Here is a 23,294-nt window from a genome sequence, read left to right as displayed (position 1 = left end):
CAGTACATGTTTTGTTCTTCCTCTCCAGTTTCCTTCTATGTGTGAGAAGATGAGGATCAGAATTCTGGACTGGTGAATCCCAGCTGATATATACCTTCTTATCTTATCAAACTCACCAGAATATCAAAGCTTTTTCACAAAACTTGAGTTTGTCACAGTTTAGCTTGAATAGTGCTTCTTACTTTGTCATTTGCAGGGACAGAGCCAGTCACAATGATGTTATCGGCACTGCCCAGCTGTGCATGTCTAAGATCTCCGCTCCAGGTGGAGAAATAGATGGTAAGTTATTGGCTGAAACTGGTCTGAACCGGACTGGACCTGACCAGTTTGGTTTGGACTGGTTTGGAGTGGAATGGGCTGAATTGTGTGTGTCTTGTCTGGTTTGTCTCATAGTTAGTCTCTTTAAAATTGGGTTGCAAACAGGGGTCACATGAATGGAAAGGTACAGGTCACTTATGTCTGCTATGTTGGCCTTCTTGCCTTATATAATATGTAGAGCTGCAACAATTGGTCGATTAACTGATTAGTCAATTGGCAGAATATTTATTGATTGTTTTCAATCTTTAAGAAAAAAAATGCCCCAATTTTCTTGATCCAGCTTCTCAAATGTGAATATTTTCTGGTTTCTTTAGACTTCTGCGACAGTAAACTGAATATCTTTGGGTTGTGGACTGTTGGTCGTGACAAAACAAGACCTTTAAATCGCATCTTTGGCTTTACACACTAACTAGCTGTTATCACAGGACCTGTTTCTCCTGTCAAAAATTCATTTCAGTGATATTTTAGTGGGTCCCAAAGGTGACTTAGACCAGACTGCCTTTAAGAAGCTACGAAGCTAGAAACCGACACAGTGAACCATTAGTTAATGTTGATTAGTTGAACTGTCTTCGTAGGTTTTATTCAGTTTTGTGTCTTTTGTGTCTTACAAGTTGAGTAAATAGAGACAAAGTTGAATATGAGCATCAAATTTGATGTTTTCCATTGTTGATTTGGGGACAACTTAGATTCATCAGGTAGTAATAGACATGACCCCAAGTATATGCTACTGTTTCTTGGGGTTTCCTGGATGTGTAGCAAGGCAACTAATTTATGTGCTAAAATCTTCCCCTAAAGAGCATCTAAGATGATAATATGTCAGTGTTGTGTTTAGCTATTGTTCCAGTGCTCTGAAGTTGCCAGAAGTAAAGTAATACTGCTTTAAAGTGATGAGTTTACATTTGTAAGTTGAATTAGGTTGGATTAAAGTTGGTATTAATGTGTCTAGTCTGGAACATTTCAGCTGATCGTATATGTTTCATGATCCATATCAGACTGGTCTAGGTCTGAACATGACAGCACTGGACTGGTTTATACCTAACTGGTGCAATATGGACTCTAATGTACTGATTTGGTGTAGTTACAGTAGGTTGTGGTAAAGCTCCCTGGTCGGCTCTGAATTGATCTTAATCTATCAGTTTTGTCTTGTATTGCTGTTTTGAATGAATTACATATTCCATAAATAAAAATGTTGTGAATTTTAGCCACTTCACATATTTCTCGTGCAGAACTCAGTTTGCATCTGTCTGGCATTTGAGAGCCGGCTTTGAAATCCTGTGTGAGAACTGAATCTTGGATTTGATTTGTGGTTTTGTGAAGATAACAAAGCATGTATGTTTGCTCAGTGACATGCATGAAGACTAACTTGACAATTTTGTATTTTTTTTTTGTGCTGAACGCTGACATTGTTTGAGTTTTGGGTCCTCGAGTGCCTCACAGATGTCTCGTCCTTCTCCAGGGAGGAAGACGACATGCATGAGTTTTGCTCACTCTGTGTGACAAATTTCTTCTTTGTCTTTTTCCTGGAAAAACCTCATGTGAATAGTGATGAATCATCAGCATCTGGCAGCTTAATGCCACCAAGCTGTGGCTCAGATAAACCACAAAGAATGAATAACATCCATTTTTAAAAATGGAATTACTGTTATCACTCTCCGATAATAATGATGATGGAAAACTTGGATTTTTATTTGTCTCAATTCTGAGTTCACAATGGGACATTTTGAGTTTAAAAAACAATGTTAGAGAAATTATTATCATTCAGAATGCTAAGAAATTAATTATTACATTTTCTTGTATCCATATATAGTACTCAATCTCTCTCAGTATTACTTTAACTTCATTTGCTACCAAGAAAATATTATAATTGTATTTTTTTGCTTAAATTAGCGAAATTAGTGAAAATAACTTATGTGCAAAGTGTTAACTAAAAATGAGCAGCATGCTCTTTGAATTGAGACACACAAATAACGTCCTACCGTAGAAATCAAGAGCAGCAGGAACACAGTGATAAATAGTCCAAACAGTCAAATAATAAACAGTTTTATCTTAGTTTGTAATAGGTTGCTGAGTCATATTTCTTAACAAAACAAAACAAAACAAACAAACAACAAAACGAAACAAACAAACAAAAATTGTTTTTAGTCACACTGAAAATCAATTAAAAATTTGAATTTCTGAGTAATGCCTTGTTTGGAATATCTTAAAGGACTACACCAGTTATAGGTCTTTAACTGAAATGCATCATATTAAACTTCAGGCAGCTATTTGCTACTATTAATTTGTGTGTGGTTGAGCGAAATGAGTGGATTCTCAAAACCTGCAACGATAATTACATTTTGACAACAACTGTGTGCAGGCTTGATGTTCACAGTGATGCATTACACCACTCTTGGAAATGTATCATTGGAGGGAACTGAACAAGCATAGAGTAGAAGAAGAAATAAATTAAAATTGGATGGTTAGCAAATTATGTGGTAAAATGAGATCATGGCTGTCAAAACTGGAGCCCTAGATTTCCTACTCCTCATTTTAGACAGAGGATACATTTTTTAGAAGTGATTCTATTTCCATCTTTTTTCCCTTCTTCCACTATCCTCTGTCATCAAAAACTGTGAATCAAGACCAGAGTTGAGCAGATTTCTCTCCAAACTGTGCAGGAGATTTAATTAAAATGCTGTATATCGGATGCTATGGCAGCGATGGTCTCATTATTTTAAATGTTGGTCCTTTCATAAACTTACTGAACTTTTCCCCCCTACCTTTTCTGCTTTGGTTAAAAATATTAATAATTTCACTCACTTCTCATTAGTGTTTCAAGTTGTTTACTTGAAACAAGCCAAATGATATTGATTTGGCTTCTTAGCGTCGTGTGTAGCGTTTTGAGTTTGTGGTCCGGTGCATCTGTTTGGGTTTGAGTGGCGTTCAAAGACATCTGTTTCCTTTCTTTCTGACTCTGAACATCTGTCTGTGATTCTGAACCATCCTTCCTCTCTACGCATTCAGATGACTTGTCTCCACGGACCGTCCAACCTGGCAGTACGTCCACCATCCTCTCTACACCTCTATTGAAAATATAAATCATACCCAAAAAAAAACAAACTTCAAGAAACTAACTCTTTTACATAATTCTTGTGGTTTTCTTTGTTCTCTTCTTGTCTCACACATATCTGATTCCATCTTGCATAATTCTGCTGAAATCTGTGTCAATCAATTCAATCATTTCACTTTATGTACAATAATAAATCTTTTCTTCATTTCCATCGATGTTCCAACAGGCCGTGATGTGAATAATAAAACATATTTGTTTACTTTGTCTCATTGCAGTTGATGACACTCTTGGTTTCCTGCCGACGTTCGGCCCATGTTTCGTCAATCTTTACGGCAGCCCCAGAGAGTTCACCGCCTTCAATGACCCTCATGAAGCTCTAAATCTCGGAAAAGTAACCCTTTTAATCTAAAAGAGTCTAAATTAATAATCTACCTATTTTCTTTTTGAATGAAAAGAACTTTATATATATATACAGTACATGTTATATATATATACTTTATATAACCTTATACCAGTGGTCACCAACGCTGCTTCTGGAGAGCTACTGCCCTGCATGTTTTAGCTATCTCCCCACTCTGACATACCTGATTCTAATAATTAACTCGATATCAAGCCCTTGACGAGCTTCAGCTGCTTGATAACGAGCTAATAATTCCCTGCATACCTAAAACATGGAGGGCAGTAGCTCTCCAGGAGCAGGATTGGTGATAACTGCCTCAGACCAAAAGGTACCTAGTGGAGTTTTTGCACAATGGAGCAATGTATTAATTAGCAGTTGTTTGTGAAGAGATAAAACTACATGCACAAAATCCACATTAGCGTTGCTTTATTTCAATTCAACGTGCAATGTGTTGGATTTAGTGACATCTAGTGTTGAGATTGAGGATTGCAACCAATTTGAATACCCAGCAGCTACGAAACTCAAAGACCTTCGCTAGAGCGAGGGTTTGGTTTGTCTATTCTGGGCTACTCTTACTCTTATTTTCTGACTGTGGCTGGTTGGATTCGTTAAGAGAACTTGTCTGAAAAGGCTCGTTTTAATTATATTTACACTGAATGTGTGGTGATGTTTTTATGGCTGCCCCATTCCTCCCAAAATGTAAATATAAATATCCCTTAAATTTAATCTGAAATATTAAGTGTCTGGAAAAAATTGGGATATTCACTTTAAATAAAATTCTGTGTGTTTGAGCAGCTTGTTTTAATGATCCATGATGCTTCTCTTAAACGTCACACACTGTAAACAACTCGTACTGTACCTCTCTTCGTCTTTCTTCTGTCCCTCAGGGTGAGGGTGTGGCATACCGAGGTCGAGTTTTAATGGAACTAACCACAAAACTGGTGGACAAACCGGAGCCAAAATCCGAAGACATCCCATCAGATGATCTGCTGGTGGTTGAGGTGAGAAGGGGAAGAAGGGAAAAAGGTTGTAATGTAAAAAGATAGATATCATCCATTTACGCTTTTTTTTAAACATCTCTCTTCATCCAACAGAAATTTCTCAGGAAGAGGAAGTTCTCTCTCTTCGTCGCGTTTTATTCGGCCACACTCCTCCAGGACGTCGACGACGCCATCCAGTTCGAGGTCAGCATCGGTAACTACGGCAACAAGTTCGACTACACCTGCCTCCCTCTGGCGTCCACCACACAGTTCAGCAGGGCTGTGTTTGACGGTAGGTGAAAACTGTCAGATCAGAGGTCCAGGTGAAATCTACTAATATTTAAATGTGTAGAAAAGCTCTAAAGCTTCTTTATGTGTGCTGCAAATGTGTTTCTGCGATAGTCTGATGTATATGTGCAATAAGTGGGAATTCATGTATTAATATACATAGAAATAGACCGATGTAAATGTGCAGCCTATAAATATATATATATATATATATATATATGTGCAGTAAAGCAATATAAATATGCACTGAATTCAAATACATGTGCAGCAAAGTGGTGCATATGTGCAGTTTACCGATAAAGATTTAATAAATTAAAGTTTGTTTACAGTAAAAGTTTAACTTTCATGTTTTTGGCTTTTTTACAATTTGCCAAATGACATTTATTCAGCTTCCAAAAAACAGGGACTCACTAATTCAGTACATCTTAGAAATTAAAAGCAGCAGAAAGCTTTTTTATTGTATTTTAATTTGATTTACTCATTTTTTAGTTTACTTGTTTTTTGTTTTGTTTTTTTTTGCACAATATTCACCTTAGTTTGTTTTTTGTTAATCCAAGTTAGTTGTTCATTCGGTAATACTGATGATTAGTGAATGCTATACTATTTAGCTTCTTGTATTTCATTTATTAAAGTTTGTATTGTTTTTATTCTTTTAAATAAGCTCTGACACTTTACTGACCAAACTCTTTGCACTACATTTGCAATAGTATATTTAACATGTGTCTGTACATTTGGAGATTATGTAGCTATATTGTGTGTATGTTGTATTTTTCTATGTGCAAAGTAAATCGTATTATTAGTTTTGGATGTAGAGAGCTGTTGATTGATTTGCTCATGATGGCTTAGAGACAATGTTTTAATTACTTTCACAATAGTGAAGCTTTATCATCTGTGTAAAAATGTTTGTGTGTGTGTGTGTGTGTGTGTGTGTGTGTGTGTGTGTGTGTGTGTGTGTCTGTGTGTTTCAGGTTGCCACTACTACTACCTCCCCTGGGGAAACGTGAAGCCGGTGGTGGTTCTGTCGTCAGAGTGGGAAGATATCAAACCGAGGATCGAGGCCCTCAACATGCTGCAGGCGATCATAGATAGACTGGTTGGTTTTTTTTATCTGTGTGCTCATGTTCATTTATCTTTATTAGGAGTTATTTGAGTTGTTGACTCTGGAAGTGAGAGAGTGTTTTCTCCTCACATCCATATTTATTCACCATCTGAATGTGTGTGTGTGTGTGTGTGTGTGCGTGTGTGTCCAGGAGGAGAACCTGCAGCGGGTGCAGCTGGAAGTGAAGGCAGGCAGTGATCTGGAGGAGGTGGAGCTCCGAGTGGTCGAGCTGCTGGAACAGGTCATTACAGACTGCAGGTAAACACCCACTGTGGCCACAGACAGCCTGCTTTTCAATCTTCTTCAATTACTTCTCCTTCACTATTCTCTCTCTCTCTCTCTCTTTCCAGCGAAGAGCTGCCCTCTCTCGACCAGTGGCAGTGCGTGACCCCTCTGGATCGCTCGTTGAGGCACATTCGTACTCTGCACCTGCAACAGATTATTGCGGCGGCACTGGCTCTCAAACACGGGCCGGCCACTGATCTCTCAACAGTGCTGGATCAGGCGGAGGACTGGGCCAACAGGCTGAGATCCATGGCCGAGGAGGTGAGTGAGCCTATACTCTCAATTTATGTTCTCAAACAGCTGTTAAATGATCATATCTAGTCATGAATGGAGCAAATTATTATTTATATTATAAACAAATCTGGTGATTATTTTCTCTATTGATCAATTCAATGTTAGAAAATGGTGTTTCCCAAAGCCCGAGATGGTAGATACAACACAAAGATATTGAGTTTACTGTCATAGAAGACTCAAGAAAACAGAAAATATTCTCATTTTAGAAGCTTGAACCAGATAATTTGAGTATTTTTCTCTTCAAAAATTACAAAACAATTAATCGACTATTAAAATAGCTGCTGAATCAACCCAGATGAAGTCGTACATCTACAGAATAAAAAAAAAATGTCTGCAGAAACACACATTTTTCATGTTTGTAATGCTCTTTTTTCAACACTCTACTAACATAAACAGAAAAAAGAGGAAGGGTAGGAGACAGTTGAGAAGGAAAAATATCATGATCACTGTAAATTAAATTAATTCACGTTTTGTTAAAAGAACATGTACATTTTAATAAGTTAAAATACTCTTAATAAGCTCTCTCTCACTCTCTCTCTCTCTCTCTCTCTCTCTCTCTCTCTCTCTCTCTCTCTCTCTCTCGCCCAGCCCCAGAACAGTCTTCCAGACATCGTGATTTGGATGCTGCAGGGCGACCGCAGGGTGGCGTACCACCGGATCCCAGCACACACCGTGGTCTTCTCCCAGCAGAACTGTGGGAAACACTGCGGACAGCTGCAGACCGTCTTACTCAAGGTAACGTATACACAGAAACACGTAGACAGTAGACACATACTTTCTTTCCTAAAAATAAAGTGTGGCTGACCTGTGTGTGTGTGTGTGTGTGTGTGTGTGTGTGTGTGTGTGTGTGTGTGTGTGTGTGTGTGTGTGTGTGTGCAGTACCCGCAGGGCAGCGGTGCAGAAGCCAAACTTCCCGGCCAGCTGAGGGTCAAAGTCTGGTTCGGATTGGCTGCTGACGTCAAACACTTCAACGACTACGCTGAAGGAAAACTGTCCGTCTTTGCTGAAACGGTGAGATTCATTACACATCTCTACTGGTTCGTCATTATGGATCCTTCTGCATTTCCACCCTACTCTGCCTCTGATTGGCTAGTATTTGTTACCTTTCTTGCTTGGGTCGATTAGGTTTAGGCATGAGGACTGAGATTGGGTTAGGGTTAGGGTATAAATATCGGGATAAGCCAATCAAAGGTAGAGTAGGGCAGGTCTCACATGTATTTTAGTGTACAATATTCATGTTTTATTAATGTAACATTGCACAAAAACGTATCCCATTACAACCATTTTAAAGATGCTATGCTATGAATCTGCCTCCGTCCTTCTTTCTGCAGTATGAGAACCAGACCCGGCTCGCCCTAGTGGGCAACTGGGGGACTACAGGTCTGACGTACCCCAAGTTCAGCGACGTCACCGGAAGAGTGAAATTGCCCAAAGAGAGTTTCAAACCTTCGCCCGGCTGGACCTGGGCCGGGGACTGGTGCATCAGCCCTGAGAAGACGTGAGTGTGTGTGTGTGTGTGTGTGTGTGTGTGTGTGTGTGTGTGTGTGTGTGTGTGTGTGTGTGTGTGTGTGTGTGTGTGTGTGTGTGTGTGATAGAGGTGTGAATTTAGTACATTTACAGGTGATTTACCTGAATAAACAAACACACTATAATCTCCCCGTCTATTATTCTCCATTAATTGTTATGAAAGCTGGCCAGTAACATTTTTTATACCCTTTAAATTCTGTTCTTTATAAAATACATAAATAAAGCAATTCCAATACATATCAGTATCAATTTACCAGTAAGCTTATTTCTAGTGCTTTCCCAATTCTTATTTATATTTTCTGTTAATGTTTTAGACTTTTCTAAATGGCTTGTTCCTTCTACTTCTGACTTCGCAGTGCAAACATTTTCCACTGATTCAAGGCACATTTCTTGTCTGTTTATTAGTTAAACAGACAAGTCTCATTTGTTTTCCTTTAAATTAAATTAATTGAGGAAACCTCGCCCACAATTATCGGACGGAATATATTAGTCCATCTTGTTTGTGTCTTTAGGGGATTCGTCAAAGCTTAATTAGCTTCATAATATGGGAACCTTTCTATGGATAGCAATAATAGCAGCTAATAAATGTGTTGCACTGTGCGTGAAAAACAGTTATCCATCCTTTGTATTAATGTGGTTTGATGAGGTTCTGTGTTCCTTAAGAAAATTACTAATGAATTTTTAAAAAAACTTGTTAAATTTAATTGAAAAAGCTAAAAAAAAAAAGTAATATTAAACCTCCCTTTGTTTTGTAAATTCGAATGACTGTTATTTTTAAGCTGATACCCAAATTGCCTAATATGATTTATTTATGTTATTAATTTAAAAATATATATATACACATGAGTTTGTATTTTGGGGAATGCATTTATAAAGAAATAGAAAAAAATAAATGATAAAAAATAGAAAAAATGGAAAGACTCATCAGGTAATTTTTCAAATTAATTTGGCTGCTTGTCAATTAGCAGCGAGGAGGTAATATGTATAGAAGTATGAGATTTAAGTGTGTATTCATTTGTGTTTCTTTCTGTCTGTGTTGATAATCTGTCAGACTGCTGTTTGCCGAGGACGCCGGTCACATGACCTTCTCAGAGGAAGTGTTTGAAAACCAGATGAGGTTACCGGGCGGACAGTGGATCGGCATGCCGGAGGGTTACACTGATGTGGTACGTGTGTGTGTGTGTGTGTTTCTCTATTTATTATTATGACTTCACTCATTTCTGTAAATCTGAAAATTGTGTGTGTGTGTGTGTGTCAGAACGGGGAGAAAGCGGTGCCGAAAGACGATGTGGAGTGTCCTCCTGGCTGGGTGTGGGAGGAGGTGGAGTGGAGCGAAGACCTCAACAGAGCTGTGGATGATCAAGGTAGCGTTGATTTAAAAAAAAAAACAAACACCCAAAATAAAGCTTCTCCTTCGAACTCTAGAGCTAGATAATCTCATTCTGCGTGTGTGTGTGTGTGTGTGTGTGTGTGTGTGTGTGTGTATTCAGGCTGGGAGTACGGCATCACCATCCCTCCGGACCGCCGCCCCAAGTCTTGGGTACCAGCCGAGAAGATGTACCACACCAACCGACGAAGACGGTGGATACGGATGAGAAGGCGAGACCAGCAGAAGATGGACGCCCTCCGAAAGGTAACGAGAGAGTTTTATAAGCAGCTACACTGATGAGAGAGAGAGGTGAGAAACTTTACTGCTGACGTTCACGGAGCTGAAAGATGCTAATAAACAAACTCTGCAGATCTGAAAAGAAATGCACTGTTCATATAATGATCAGTGCAGCTTTAACCTCAGAGTCTAAAGCACTTTCTATCCAGTTTTTTCAGTAAAGAATAATTCAGCATCTGTAAGATTGCAAAAGGTTGTCAGGAAAAGTACCACTAAGTGTTTAGGGTACTAACCACACATGAAAATACAGTATATATACGAAATGCTCACTGATAACGGATCCATCATCATGTATTTTTTTTGTGCGTTCACAATCACAAAGAATTATTATTTATTTAATTGTTTTTACATTATTATTTGATTTGGTTTTTGACATCCACATATAATAAAAATCAACACTTTTACCTACATATAGTGAGTTGTGCATTGATTCAAAGTGAACAAACGCTTATAAAAACAAGTTCATACAAAGAACTCAAGACTCAAGACAAGATGAACTGAATGACAATGAACAAGGATATCACTCATATGTCTTAAGTTACTTATAGTGGTTGAAACCTAAACCAAAACAGATTTGATCAAAGTTATGAAAGGATTGAGATTTGGTCTGTGGATTTGCTGCTTGATATCGATTCAATATAATGCTGCTGAAGTCAGATCCCAGGTTTGATGAAGAGGAAGATTTCTGAGGAGGAAGAGGCTCCTTTTTTTAATAGACTTCCAAAAAGACAAAGACAGCTTTTTTATGTCTTAAAAACAGTACATGTAATTTTTTATTTTTTGAATCAAATAGTATTTCTCACTTTTTAATAAAGTGAGAAATAGGTATACAGAGTAATTTCATTCTTTATACCTATTTGTTTATTCAATGTATTATTTCATTTACATGTCAATAGAGCTTTATTGCACTGAATTAAATCAAGAGAGAATATATGCAGCCTTTTTTCTCCTTTACAGCCAATAATCTGGATTTTTTTTTTTGCATGCATCCCATCCTTTTATGTGAGTAGTTTCCTGTATGAGCCACTAGATGGCAGTCTAGTCGCACAAATGAGCAAAAGAGAAGCCTTGAAACACACACAAACTTCAGCTTTTGGGTTCTAACATGTCACTTTAAACTTGAGTTACATCATATTGTGTGACTTTATATCTTTGTTAACTTCATAAATAATGAAATTAATCAATTCATCGATTAATATGGATCAATATGTGTGTGTGTATTCACAGCAGCGTCCAGATGAGACGGAGAAGGAGGGTTGGGAGTACGCCTCGCTGTTCGGCTGGAAGTTCCACCTCAAGCCGAGGAAGACGGACAGCTTCAGGAGGCGCAGGTGGAGGTGCCGCATGGAGCCGCTGGAGAAGACGGGACCGGCGGCCATCTTTGCTCTGGAGTGCTCTCTGGTACAAGAGTTACATGATTAGTCACACTGAAGAAGAAAAGCTGCGATTTGTGGATTTATCAAATGCACAAAAAGTCAAATAACTGCATTAAATATAGACAAGAGCATGGATATTGTATTTTATATCAGTTTCAAGTCTGAGTTTTCTATTCTTTTTACTCTGAATGTCATCTTCCTCTTTTTTTCTGCCTCTTTCTCTTCCTCTCTGACAATCCTCTTCCTCCTCTTCCTCCCACAGAGCAGTATAGAGGACAAGAGCGATGACAAGTCAGTCACAACCACTTTCGGAGTCAACCGACCAACGATTTCTTGCATCTTTGAACGTAAGACAGCGTGCTTTTCTTTATCTCCTCCACTTTATTCTTCTTTTTTTACTTCTTTTTTTTGTCAGTATATTGATGTGTGTGTGTGTGTGTTTATAGGTGGCACACGCTACCACTTGCGCTGCTACCTCTACCAAGCCAGAGACCTGCTGGCCATGGACAAAGACAGCTTCTCAGGTAATGATATGTTTTCTTATCATGCATCTGTCAAACATCAGTATTGATGCTGGTCAAATTGTGCCATCTTGTGGCCGGAAAGACTCAATTGTGAAAGTTAAGCTCTTAATGTCACCCTTGTTTGGTAGAAAGTGAAGTGTTCAAGATGAAAGCTGTGTCCAAAATCACTCCCTATTTCGTATAATACACTACATTTATTTTTAAGTGTCTGAATTCTGAAAGTGTGTAAATATATCCACTATATATGCCCTCAATGAAACTTTCTTCTCTTTCTTTCTGCTAACAATTCCACAATGCAAAACACATTTTTAAAGAGGTGAAATTTACCGTCACGCAACTCTACAGCTGATGGTGACGACACAACATTATGACCATTAGTGTCTGAAATCTTAATTTGCTGCTCACTATTGAGTGAATTATTTAGTGTCTGTTATATTATATTATTAACAGAAAGTCACACACATTTTGTTTGATTACATCGTATTTAAGATTAAAGCTGTGTCTGAAATCACTCCCTAAAGTGTCTGAAAGCAAAAGCGAGAAACTTTTTTTTTTGTGTTATTATAAAGGTAAATGAGAGTTTTCCTACTTTTGGAGTTTAACTTTTAGCTCTCTATTGAAAATAAAGTATTGAGCTTTAATATTAAACACATTAACCCTCCTGTTGTCCTCGAGTCAAGGAAGGAAGGGAGGAAGGGATGAGGAAGGGAGGAAAGATGGAAGGAAGGGAGGAAAGAAGGAAGAAGGATGAAAGGAAGGGAGGAAGAAGGAAGGAGGGAAGGAAGGAATGACAGGAGGGAGGGAGGAAAGGAAAGAAGGAAGGGAGGAAGGACAGATTAAAGAAGGAAAGAAAGAAGGAAGGAGGGACGGATGAAAGAAGGAAAGAAGGAAGGAAGGAGGGATTGAGGGAGGAAGGAAAGGAGGAAGGGAGAAAAGAAGGAACAGTCAAAACAGACGGGGTCAATTTGACCCGGGAGGACGACACAAAGGTTAAATCTTTTACTAAAGCAGGTCTGAGATTAATATCCAGATTTAAACCATTAAAAAGCATTAAGAATAATAATGATTTAACTGTAACAAAGCTCATTATTGTTATTATTAATTTGATTATTAGCTTCTGTTCTGCTGAGGGAAAGAGGAGAGAAGAGAGGGATGAAGAAGAAAGAAAGAGACACATATAAAGAGGTCACGGAAACTACGGCTACTGTGTTTATGTGTGTGTGTTAATCAGAAACCCACCGCAGACTCAGATGTAAAAACAGAGACGATGCTTTAAAAAGAAAAAGAGAGAAAGAAAACAGGGGGATGAGTAGACGGAGAAAGAGAGAAATGATAGATGATGGAGATACAGATGGAGAGAGAGAGAGAGGTTGGTATAAAAAAAAGAGGGAAGAGAGAGAGAGAGAGAGAGAGGTTGGTATAAAAAAAGAGGGAAGAGAGAGAGAGAGAGAGAGAGAGCAGACTGAAATGATAAATCACTGTCACTCTCGCCCTCGTTAGCACACACACACACACACACACACACACACACTCACACACACACACACACACACACACACACAGTGTAACGGATGAGTAGAGTTGATGGATGGGTTTCACTTGTGTGTAAATCTGGTGTTAGACGGCGTCTGGGCGGCCGTGATTAAAGACTGAGTCAACTATCAAAGACTGACTTCTACCTACCTGTCTACTTCTTTCTTTCTTTCTTTCTTTCTTTCTTTCTTTCTTTCTTTCTTTCTTTCTTTCTTTCTGTCTTTCTTTTTTCTTTCTTTTTTTACTATAAATCGTTCTGTCTTTCTGCTTGTCTGTCTGTGTCTTTCTCTTTCTTGGTTTCTTTCTTTTTGTCATCAAATCATCCTCCTTTCCTTCCGTCTGTCTCTCTTTTTATCTCTTTCTTTCTTCTGTCCCATATTTCTGGTTCTTTCATTCTTTCTGTCTTTCTTGTCTTGTCTCATTTTTGTGCTAAATTCCCACATATATAAATCTGTCTTTTCCTCCACTCTTCTTTCTCTCCCTTTTTCCTCCTTCTTCATTCTTCTCTCTCTCTCACTGTCTTTCATCCTTTCTTTTTCCCATGTTCCACCCATCTTTCCTTTCCCTTATTTTTTTTCGCGTTCTGTCTTTCTTCCTGTAGTCCTGTATTTCTTTCTATTCTTGTCTTTCTTTCTATTTGTGTCTTTTTTTTTTTCTTCTCTTTTGTCCTTCTATCTATTTCTTTCCTTCTATCTCTTCATTTCCATCTTTTTGTCTCTTTTTCTTTCTCTTTATTCTTAGTACTAAATTCCCACATCTAGAAATCTCTCTTTTTCCTCCCATCTTCTCTTTCCTCCATCCCTCTTCCATTCTTCTCTCTCTCTCTCTCCTCCATCTCTCTGTCCCCCCCTCCCTTTCCCCTCCCTTCTTTCTCCTTCCCTCCCTCTCTTTCTCTTCTCAGTCTTCATTGTGTTTATGTATCCCTGTGGCTCCCACCGGGGCCCTGACTACTGCTGCTTCCCCTCCGCGCACACACACACACACACACACACACACACACACACACACACACACACACACATACACACACACTGTACAGACACACACCACCCATGGTGACCCATTCAATTACCGTCCATTCCCAAAAGCCCATTAGCTCATATAAACAGCAATACAAACAGCCCAGGGGGGTTATGTAAGTTTCTCTCTCTCTCTCTCTCTCTCTGTGTGTGTGTGTGTGTGTGTGTGTGTGTGTGTGTGTGTGTGTGTGTGTGTGTGTGTGTGTTGCGAGGTTAATTGAGGGCTGGTGGGAAAATGCAACTTAGCTTCTGTTTACTCTGATGCTAACGGCTCCATAGAGACTCTTTACTCGGCCTGGAATAACAAACTACTAAGTCTGTATGTGTGTCACTGTACATATGTGTGTGTGTATTTTTATGCATTAAGTTGTGTGTGTGTTTGTGTGTGTCTGTGTGTGTGTGTGTGTGTGTGTGTCTGTGTGTGTGTGTGTGTGCGTTAACATGTCGGAGAGTGGTTGTGACCTGGAATAACAAACTTCTCCGAGCGGCGTTCCCAGCCCTCTCCATCTCGAGCTCGGCATTCCCAAGCTGCTGATGTCACCGTGTGGGACGCCGGGATAGTTTAGACACACATACATAAGTTTGGACTGCTATTCTTATGAGGACCCTGATTAAAAAAATGCATTCCCCAGCTCCAAGTCGAACATCATCCTTTAGTGACATCGTAGGACAGGAACTTCATAGATTGAAGATCATAAATAGCCGATAAAAAATTGATTTGAGTTGATTTCTATGAATTTAAAGCACTTTTTCAAGCATTTCTTGCCTGAATGATGCTATATATAGTTAATAGATTTGACCATGCAAAAGGTAGAATGGTGCCTTTTTAGTTCTGGGCCTTGTTTCCCAAAAGCATCTGAAGACTAAAATTCATCTTACGAACCTTCTTAAACTCAAGAGGTGTTTGCCAAAAGCATCGTAGCAATGATCGTAGATTAAGAAGTGTCTACTGAACACTTTTAGGATCTTAAGAAGCATCGTAACTTGCAGGAGGAAACGAGAAGAAGGAAGGAAGGGATGGAGGAAGGAAGGAAGAAGGAAGGAAAAGAGGGAGGAAGAAGGAAGGAAAAGAGGGAGGAAGGAAGGAAGGGAAGAAGAAGGAAGGAAAGGAGGGAGGGAGGGAGGAAGGAAGGAAAGGAGGAAGGAAGAAGGAAGGAAAGGAAGGAAGGAAGAAAGGAGGGAGGAAAGAAAGAGAGAAGGAGGGAGGGAGAAAGGAAAAAAGGAAGGAAGGAAGGAAGGAAGGAAGGAAGCTAGGGGAAGGAAAGAAAGACAGAAGGAGGGAGGGAGTAAATAAGGAAGAGAGGAAGGAAAGGAAAGAAGGAGGGAGGGAGGAAGGAAGGACAGAAGGAAGGGAGGAAAGAGAGGAAAGAAAGAAAGACAGAAGAAGGGAGGGAAGAAAGACAGACGGAAGGAAGGAAGGAAGGGAGAAAAGAAGGAACAGTCAAAACAGACAGGGTCAATTTGACCCGGGAGGACGACACGAAGGTTAACTTCTTAGATTGATCATTTTTAATCATTATCGTCGTTATCTAGTAATCATTTCATCTTTTGTGTGGTTAAAAGAAACCAAAAACACATTGGTTTCTCTAATATATCCGCTCAAGACACCAAGTATTTTTAGAGCAGCAGATGGATTCATTCATATTTATTAACATTGTCTTTTGTTCTTTGACTCTCTTCAGACCCCTACGCCATCGTGTCCTTCCTCCATCAGTCCCAGAAGACGGTGACGGTGCGCAACAGCCTCAATCCCACCTGGGACCAGACGCTCATCTTCTACGAGGTGGAGATTTTCGGCGACCCCGAGGTGGTGACGGCCAGTCCGCCCAACGTCGTTGTGGAGTTTTACGACCAGGATACCTACGTGAGTGTTTGACGTCTGTTTGGAAAGACTTTGTGTGTCTTTCCTATTCTTTTTTTTTTTTTATTAACTTCTAACTTTCATGCCAGACAAATGGATGTTTTTGATTAAATGTGTGTCCAGGGTGCGGATGAGTTCATGGGCCGCTGTGCGTGCCAGCCCTCCTTCATTTCTTCCCCTCGTCTGGAGTGGATCCCGATTCACAAAGGGGAGAAGAACGCCGGCGAGCTATTGGCCGCATTCGAGCTCATACGCAGAGATAAGGTCAGAGGTTAAAAACTTCCATCCAAACCGTCATCATCACCACTTTCTGAATCTGCTTGTCTTCCTCAAATATCTGTCGTCCTCCTTTTCCTCCTCCTTTATACTTTTATTTTAAAGAATGCACGTTGTGTTTGAGGGTTTTAGGAATATGGATGCTTTATCCAAGGTGGAGAAAATTGATATAAGTGAGTCCAAGCGCTGCTACTTCAACTCTTTCCTGGTTGGACCACCAGCGTTAACTGTGAAACCTCTGCAGAGAATCCAGAAGTTCAACCAGCCTAAACGAGCTCACGTCACACCTTTTTTTCTGCTCCCTCCATTTCCTTTCTGGGTGTCGGTCTCGTGTAAACTTCAAAGCTTTGATTCTTACCTTTTAAGGCAGCCAGTATAAATGCTTCTTGTGCTGGTCATACTATCACTGCCTGGTTTATGGTTTTGCGATGGTGGAACCAACCTACTGCGCTCCACACGGTCTGCTGACCCTGTAATAAAGAAACATCTGGAACCTTGAAACCTTGTTAGCATTTTGATTGTTACATTTCTTTATTTCTATTTAAGATATTTCTTATGCATTTGTGCCTAGTCAGCTATTTGAGAATTTGTACTTGTTCACTGAATGACAAAATATAAATTGGTGTTCATATGATACATTTGGCTTTAATGTGAGGTGTATGATGCCTGACCTTTTAATCCAATGACTTTAAAACATGATATAATTGAAATAATGATATATATAACAATAATTCACTCCTCTATTTTGTGTCCTACAGCCAGCAGTTCACCATATTCCAGGTCAAGAGGTCAGTTTATCTTTTTCTTTCATTTTTTCCCTTTGCACTTTTCCTGTCCAACCCTTTTTATTTGATTTATTTCTCTTTATTGTTGTTTGTTATTGTACATTTTCAGCAGTTAAAATCAAACCTCTCTGTTCCTGTTTCACACACACAGGGAGACATCTTGACCTCCTCCAATGTCCTAGATGAGGTAACGCTGCACTCACACTTTCATTCAACCTCATATCAAGTATTAATTAGATTAAAATGACACAAGAGAGAGTTTATCTGCAACGTTATACAGCAGAAGCACAAACAGTCGAAGCAGCTTTATGTTCACTTCTGCTCTTTACAACATAACTGGATTTGATTTGTCTCTGGTGGCAACAAATCATCGAGAAATGTAAAGTAACAAAAACATATTTCCAGACACTTCTACATCTATCTTTTAAATGAATCAAGATATGAATGCATTTCTCCAGTGATTTTTGTGTTTTCCCTCATAATATATGCAGATTATGTTATATATACAGTAATGAGGTACTCCTACAGCATTTAAATGTCTCTGCTTTCTGTCTTTTTTTGTTTGTTTTTCTCCCGTCTGTGTTGTTCCCTCAGTTAATACTTCCAGGATTCCTCTCTGAAAACCTGCAGGAATGGGTACAATGTGGACACTTACTTTTTTGCCATATTGTCATTTTCATAGTCTTTCATAACCCGAAATCCCATTAACAGCATCTAAGTGTCAGTTGTATACAGTGTTATATATATATATAATATATATATATATACAACACTGTATACAACTGACACTTAGATGCTGTACTTTTTTGATGAGTTCCCTTTGTCCCTTTGACAGTTTTTTTCTTGTCTTGAACGTAATAATCATGTAGTTTTAACACTCTAAAACTCATCCGACATGTTGAAACTAAATATGAAGTCATCTAACATTTGCTTACATTGTTTTTTGTTCCCTCGAAAAAACAAAACTCGCCTGGCTGCAAACAGCATGACTCGACGTCCTGTTAATCTCATTCTTGCGTCTCCTATTGATGACATGTCTCTGATTCGTCACTGTCCTGCTTTCCTATTGGCAGCCGGAGGAGTCGGACCTCCCGTATCCGCCCCCTCAGAGAGAGCCCAACGTCTTCGTGGTTCCTCAGGGCATCAAACCTGTTCTGCAGAGAACCGCCATTGAGGTACTATGATATATGAAAGGTTGCAGCACTTTCATAGTAACTGCTTCTCAAGTTAAAGGAATATTCCACCAAAGCAATAACCTCTTGTATGTTTCAACAGTAGCTCTGGATAGTTTTTAGCTTGTGGATTATTTTCCATTTGGGCGATGCGTCTCCATCTCAAAAAAGAGTATGATCCCATGCACCACCTCGTGAAAATGAACGACATTGCTTTATATTTATTATTGCTGGGTGTATACTGCCCTCTGCTGGACAAAAATGAAATGCAATACACCTCGTCACTGTTTTGTTTGTTGTGTTGATTCGATTTTAATGTAGCATTGGGAAAAAAATCTGTTATTAAAGACAAAAAAAGATAAATAATTGTTATTTTATTATGTTTTAATATCATTATGACACAGTAAATTCATACTTAATTAAAAAGGAAACACATGAAAATGGATATTAATTATTATTCATTGTTTTTTGTGAAGGCGTCTTCAATCTTCCATATTGATCTGACAAAACAAGCAATTAGATGACTGGGCATTATTTAAGAATAATTTTATGACATTATTAGATTAAAGGATGGTTGATTTATGAAAAAAGAAAAGAAGCAATAATATCAATACTTATCTTCCTCTCTTCACCTGCAGATCTTAGCGTGGGGCGTTCGTAACCTGAAGAGTTTCCAGCTGGCCACCGTTACCTCTCCGAGCCTGCAGGTGGAGTGTGGCGGCGCCATGGTCCAGAGCTGCGTCATCCGCAGCATGAAGAAGAAACCCAACTTTGACGTCAACATGCTCATCCTTGATGTGGTGAGAACATGAAGACACGCTGTACTGTACACACACACACACACACACACACACACACACACACACACACACACACACACACACACATTACACAGATGTAATCAGTGGTAGAGGCCCGCTGCTTTCATGGCTAATGAGTTCTGCTGTGATGTGGTTCGCATCACTCATTTATCTTCATCAGTGGAGCCACAATAATGTCAGTGGAGCAAAACTACCAGAAACTACTGGACTCTACTGTTCCTTTTCTTCCAAAAACAGTAGAAATCTTCTGTAAGGTTAGAAGCAGTTGTACTACAGCAGCAGTCGCATGTTTTACCACAGTTTCAGATCGGTGTCATCACAAGGAGACATTTTTTTCAATCTATATGCAGTTCAGAGTTGTAAATATGTAGAGTGCAGGACTTATATATAGGAATACTTTACATTACTAACGCAGGATAAATGCAGGGTGGAGATTTTGATTGTGGTACAAATGCTGACTGGATGCTTTTAAACTGGATTTTTCCAACACTCTCGCAGTTGTTTTGAGCACCGAGTTATTTTCTATTCTCTTGTCCTTTTCTTCACCTCAGAGTTGGTTTAAGTTGTTTAATACTAGTGTGTTGGTCAGCTGGTCTCATCTAGTTTGTTACTGCTGGAGTTTGCTGCTCCACTTTGCTAACGTTAGAAAGTTAACTATATACTTCACATTCATCTGACAAAGGTAATTTTTTAGTCATTATTTGAGGATGAATTATAAGATTCCTGAAGATAACTTTAGTGTGTCGTGCTGTACACAGTCTGGAAGCTGCACTGTCTTCACATATGAGTTTCACCTTTTCCGTCTCGGGCATCGATAAGAAGAACTGATAAGCTCCGAAGCAAACGATCCAGATGGATTGGAATATTTGGAACCGGTTCTCGATTCCCATCCCTACTATTGACCCTGAAACCTAGAATCTAATGTTTTAAAGACTTACAAAATAAGAGAACACGTAGCAGAAACTTCACTCTGACTCTCATCCACCTTCATTGTTGAATAGTCTTGGATTTCCAAGTTCAGGGAGTTGATATGAACTACTTTTTGGCCCCATTCGGCCGCCGCGGTGATGCCCTCTTAATGCCTTCTTTACTTCTAGTGCAGTTCAAACCGCAGGCTGCTACGATTAAGACTGCAATTTTACGTGGCACCCGAAAGGCTAAAGCTGTTGCAACTCTTTCTAGAGGGAATAGATCAAAGTTTACTTCATGCAAAGTAGTTACCGCAAGAACAGCTGCTTTCTTCTGTTGCCTTCATCCAGCTTCAGTATGCACGCAGTAAAAGTGTTTATTTGCTTTTATTGTCACAGCAAATAAACAATAAGACATTTGGTATTTCTCTTAACTAGTTAATTTATTTTGTGGTCAGAGACATCATCGGGCAAAAATATATCCCAGAATCATAAGCTGACATGACTTTTGGAGTCTGGGAATCAGATCTTTTTTGAAGTTTAGCTGTCCGCTCACCACTTAATCAATCAATAAGTTATTGGTGATAGTCAGAGTCAACAAGTCTGATTCCTAATGAATACTTTCTGCGCTATACGTCAGCAGAAATCTGCAAAAGCCATGGGAAAACATTTTTGATAAATCCTTCCTTTTTAAATCGTGACTTATGTCCTTAAATTACAAGTTTACATGCTTATTATTATTATTATTTATTTCCCTCAGTCTCATAATTTCTGCCTTCCTAAATGTTAAGTCTGTAATAACACCCCAATCATTCAGTTTGTTTCTTGGCGTATTGCTGCCGTTCGTAACATAGCATGGGGAGCAAGCTGCTTTGATTCTGTTCACAGAGCTTTCAACCACGTCTCAAAGCCTTTTTATGTTACGTTTTTTTTCAGCAATATGAAGGCACAAATCTTTATTTAAGGTAGCAAAATAAGTGAGATGAAGGTAGAAATGGCTAAATTCAGGGAGGTAAATAAGTACACCAAGTGCACAAATAAGTAATTTGAGGTAAAATATTATCAGATATTGCCTAGGGATGCACAAGATTGGATTTCTTTTTTTGCTGATATCCAATATGCCGATATTCTCTATCTCATTTTAGTCATTTGCTGATATTTATTGGTACTTTGACAATTATGCATGCCATCATAGATTGTTTTAAGTTTGATCAAGAAAGACAATATGTGACAGAAGAACTTAGGAAATACTTTAATGAACCTACCAAGTGGGTTGAGCAGTAGAGTTTCCGTTGAGTTTATTAGACAGACAGGATTAATGAATAGGATTTAACCCTTTCATGCATAATGGTCACTACAGTGGACAGCTATTCAAAAGCTGTTTTCTTATATATGGATGATGATGGATGATGATGGATTTTAATGGCGTAGTTGCACTTCAGCCACCACAGTGGACACTAGTGCATCATCCCATACACTACCGCTTCATCTGCAATAGCTATTTTTTGGTTGATAGTTGATTTATGTTATTATGATGTAATTTGATGAAGAAAAAAAAAGCAAAACAAATATTTTCGGTCATGCCTGAAAAGAAATAAAAACACTCATGATTGAGGTTATCATAATTAATGCATGAAAGGGTTAATCTCTGGTCCACACTCCGAAGCGGAAGGTGGCGGTAATGCACCTAATACTATTAAAAGAAACAAGTACTTTTCAATCAGAGTGGTACATCCTGTCAGCCGAGGTGTTTCCTATCTGTGCAGACGAACATAGCAGCTCCTCCACGGACTGCACAGGGAAGGCAGGAGGAAAAAGTGGCGAATCAGCATTTTAATAATAGCAGAAATGGTTATTTCAGGCTGATGCAGATATTTCATATCAAAGCCTTTTATCAGCTGATACCAATAACATGCAGATATTATCCTGCATCACTAATTATCCCCTTTAACTCCGTCCTGGTTTGGTAGAAAGAATGGTGCACACATGCTTCCCAAAAACCTTGAAGCTGCTTTTAATGAAGATGAATCTAAAGCTGAATGCACTAATTAGTTAGTGGTTATCATACAGAGAGCTTCTTTGTTTCAGTCATTTATTTTAATCAGCCCAATCATAACACTGAAAGAAAGGTCACTGTTTATTATTCAAATATTATAACGCTGTCCTCCGAGACTTCATTTCCACTGAATTTACATCGGTGCCATTAAATTCCACCAAAGTGTTTTCTAATGAAAACCTAAACTGAAATATGGAAATGTTACTCACATTTTTTCCAAACAGCGGCTCCAGAATTGGCTCGGAGAGTTTAATGTTAATAATATTAAGGTCTGAAGTTGATCACCTCAGTGTTTTATTATGACAGCTTTAACTGGAGTATGGAAACGTTCACATATTTTTCCTTTAAAATACAGATCCTTACTCTGGCTGCGGCAGTTTAATGCTAACAAGATTAAGGTCTTGTGTTGACCACCGCAAAAGTCTGACAAGCCTCAACCGGACTGTGGAAATATGCACATATTTTTCCCTCAAATTCAGCTCCTGAAACAAGTCCAAGCATTTAATGTTAACAATATTAAAGTCTTAAGCTGACTGAGTAATTGTTTTTGTATGCCACGGGGGCATAAGAAAATGTCATGTGCATAGTTTCCTTAAATGCAACTCTTTGAAGCGTCTAACCACCTAATGTTAGCTCTCGAAGTTTATTGTGTGAGTTTAGCATCATCAGCTCCACTTAAGCCTTTTTCTAAAACCCCGAGAGGTCAAACGGATTACAACTCTTTTTCTTCCTTGATCCCGCTTGGCTACATGAGAGCATTCATGTCTTTTTTTTTTTCTTTTTTTTAAATGTAGCTGCTGTAAAGTCTTGAAAAGTTGAAAATTGAGGCTGGTTGCATGAATTCGCTTTGAAATCCGCTCCTGTGGTTCATCTCTCGAGCTTTGTCGTGCATTTTTTTTTTTTTTTTTTGCAACATCTCAGCTCTCTTTATAAAAGCCAGAAAGGTTAAGTGAAGTCAAGCCGATCACATTAATGTGTTGTTATGACAGAGAGGTTCTCGACAAAAAAAAAAAAAACCCAATCCGCATACAAACGCTGCACGGAGGCTGACACTTGT

At 38.9% G+C, this 23,294-nt stretch overlaps 1 protein-coding gene across 1 annotated transcript in view; it reads left to right on the top strand.

Moving 5' to 3' along the window:
- Window positions 1–23,294, top strand: part of dysf (dysferlin, limb girdle muscular dystrophy 2B (autosomal recessive)) — a 104,712-nt gene that overhangs the window by 22,111 nt on the left and 59,307 nt on the right. Inside the window, exons 16-40 of the mRNA XM_062445408.1 lie at window positions 29–72; window positions 197–279; window positions 3,322–3,354; window positions 3,643–3,758; window positions 4,655–4,768; window positions 4,862–5,039; window positions 6,004–6,128; window positions 6,286–6,392; window positions 6,485–6,680; window positions 7,302–7,448; window positions 7,593–7,724; window positions 8,045–8,211; window positions 9,292–9,406; window positions 9,499–9,604; window positions 9,731–9,873; window positions 11,134–11,307; window positions 11,545–11,629; window positions 11,729–11,806; window positions 16,041–16,222; window positions 16,343–16,483; window positions 17,254–17,283; window positions 17,432–17,467; window positions 17,875–17,916; window positions 18,354–18,455; window positions 19,091–19,252. Of these exons, the coding sequence (XP_062301392.1) occupies window positions 29–72; window positions 197–279; window positions 3,322–3,354; window positions 3,643–3,758; window positions 4,655–4,768; window positions 4,862–5,039; window positions 6,004–6,128; window positions 6,286–6,392; window positions 6,485–6,680; window positions 7,302–7,448; window positions 7,593–7,724; window positions 8,045–8,211; window positions 9,292–9,406; window positions 9,499–9,604; window positions 9,731–9,873; window positions 11,134–11,307; window positions 11,545–11,629; window positions 11,729–11,806; window positions 16,041–16,222; window positions 16,343–16,483; window positions 17,254–17,283; window positions 17,432–17,467; window positions 17,875–17,916; window positions 18,354–18,455; window positions 19,091–19,252 (2,838 nt within the window). The remainder of the gene's footprint in view (window positions 1–28; window positions 73–196; window positions 280–3,321; window positions 3,355–3,642; window positions 3,759–4,654; window positions 4,769–4,861; window positions 5,040–6,003; window positions 6,129–6,285; window positions 6,393–6,484; window positions 6,681–7,301; window positions 7,449–7,592; window positions 7,725–8,044; window positions 8,212–9,291; window positions 9,407–9,498; window positions 9,605–9,730; window positions 9,874–11,133; window positions 11,308–11,544; window positions 11,630–11,728; window positions 11,807–16,040; window positions 16,223–16,342; window positions 16,484–17,253; window positions 17,284–17,431; window positions 17,468–17,874; window positions 17,917–18,353; window positions 18,456–19,090; window positions 19,253–23,294) is intronic.

Source organism: Scomber scombrus, chromosome 23, assembly GCF_963691925.1.
Source record: "Scomber scombrus chromosome 23, fScoSco1.1, whole genome shotgun sequence".
Taxonomy (NCBI): domain Eukaryota; kingdom Metazoa; phylum Chordata; class Actinopteri; order Scombriformes; family Scombridae; genus Scomber; species Scomber scombrus.
The sequence above is the reverse complement of the archived record's forward strand: the minus strand, read 5'-3'. Positions and strand labels throughout refer to the sequence as shown.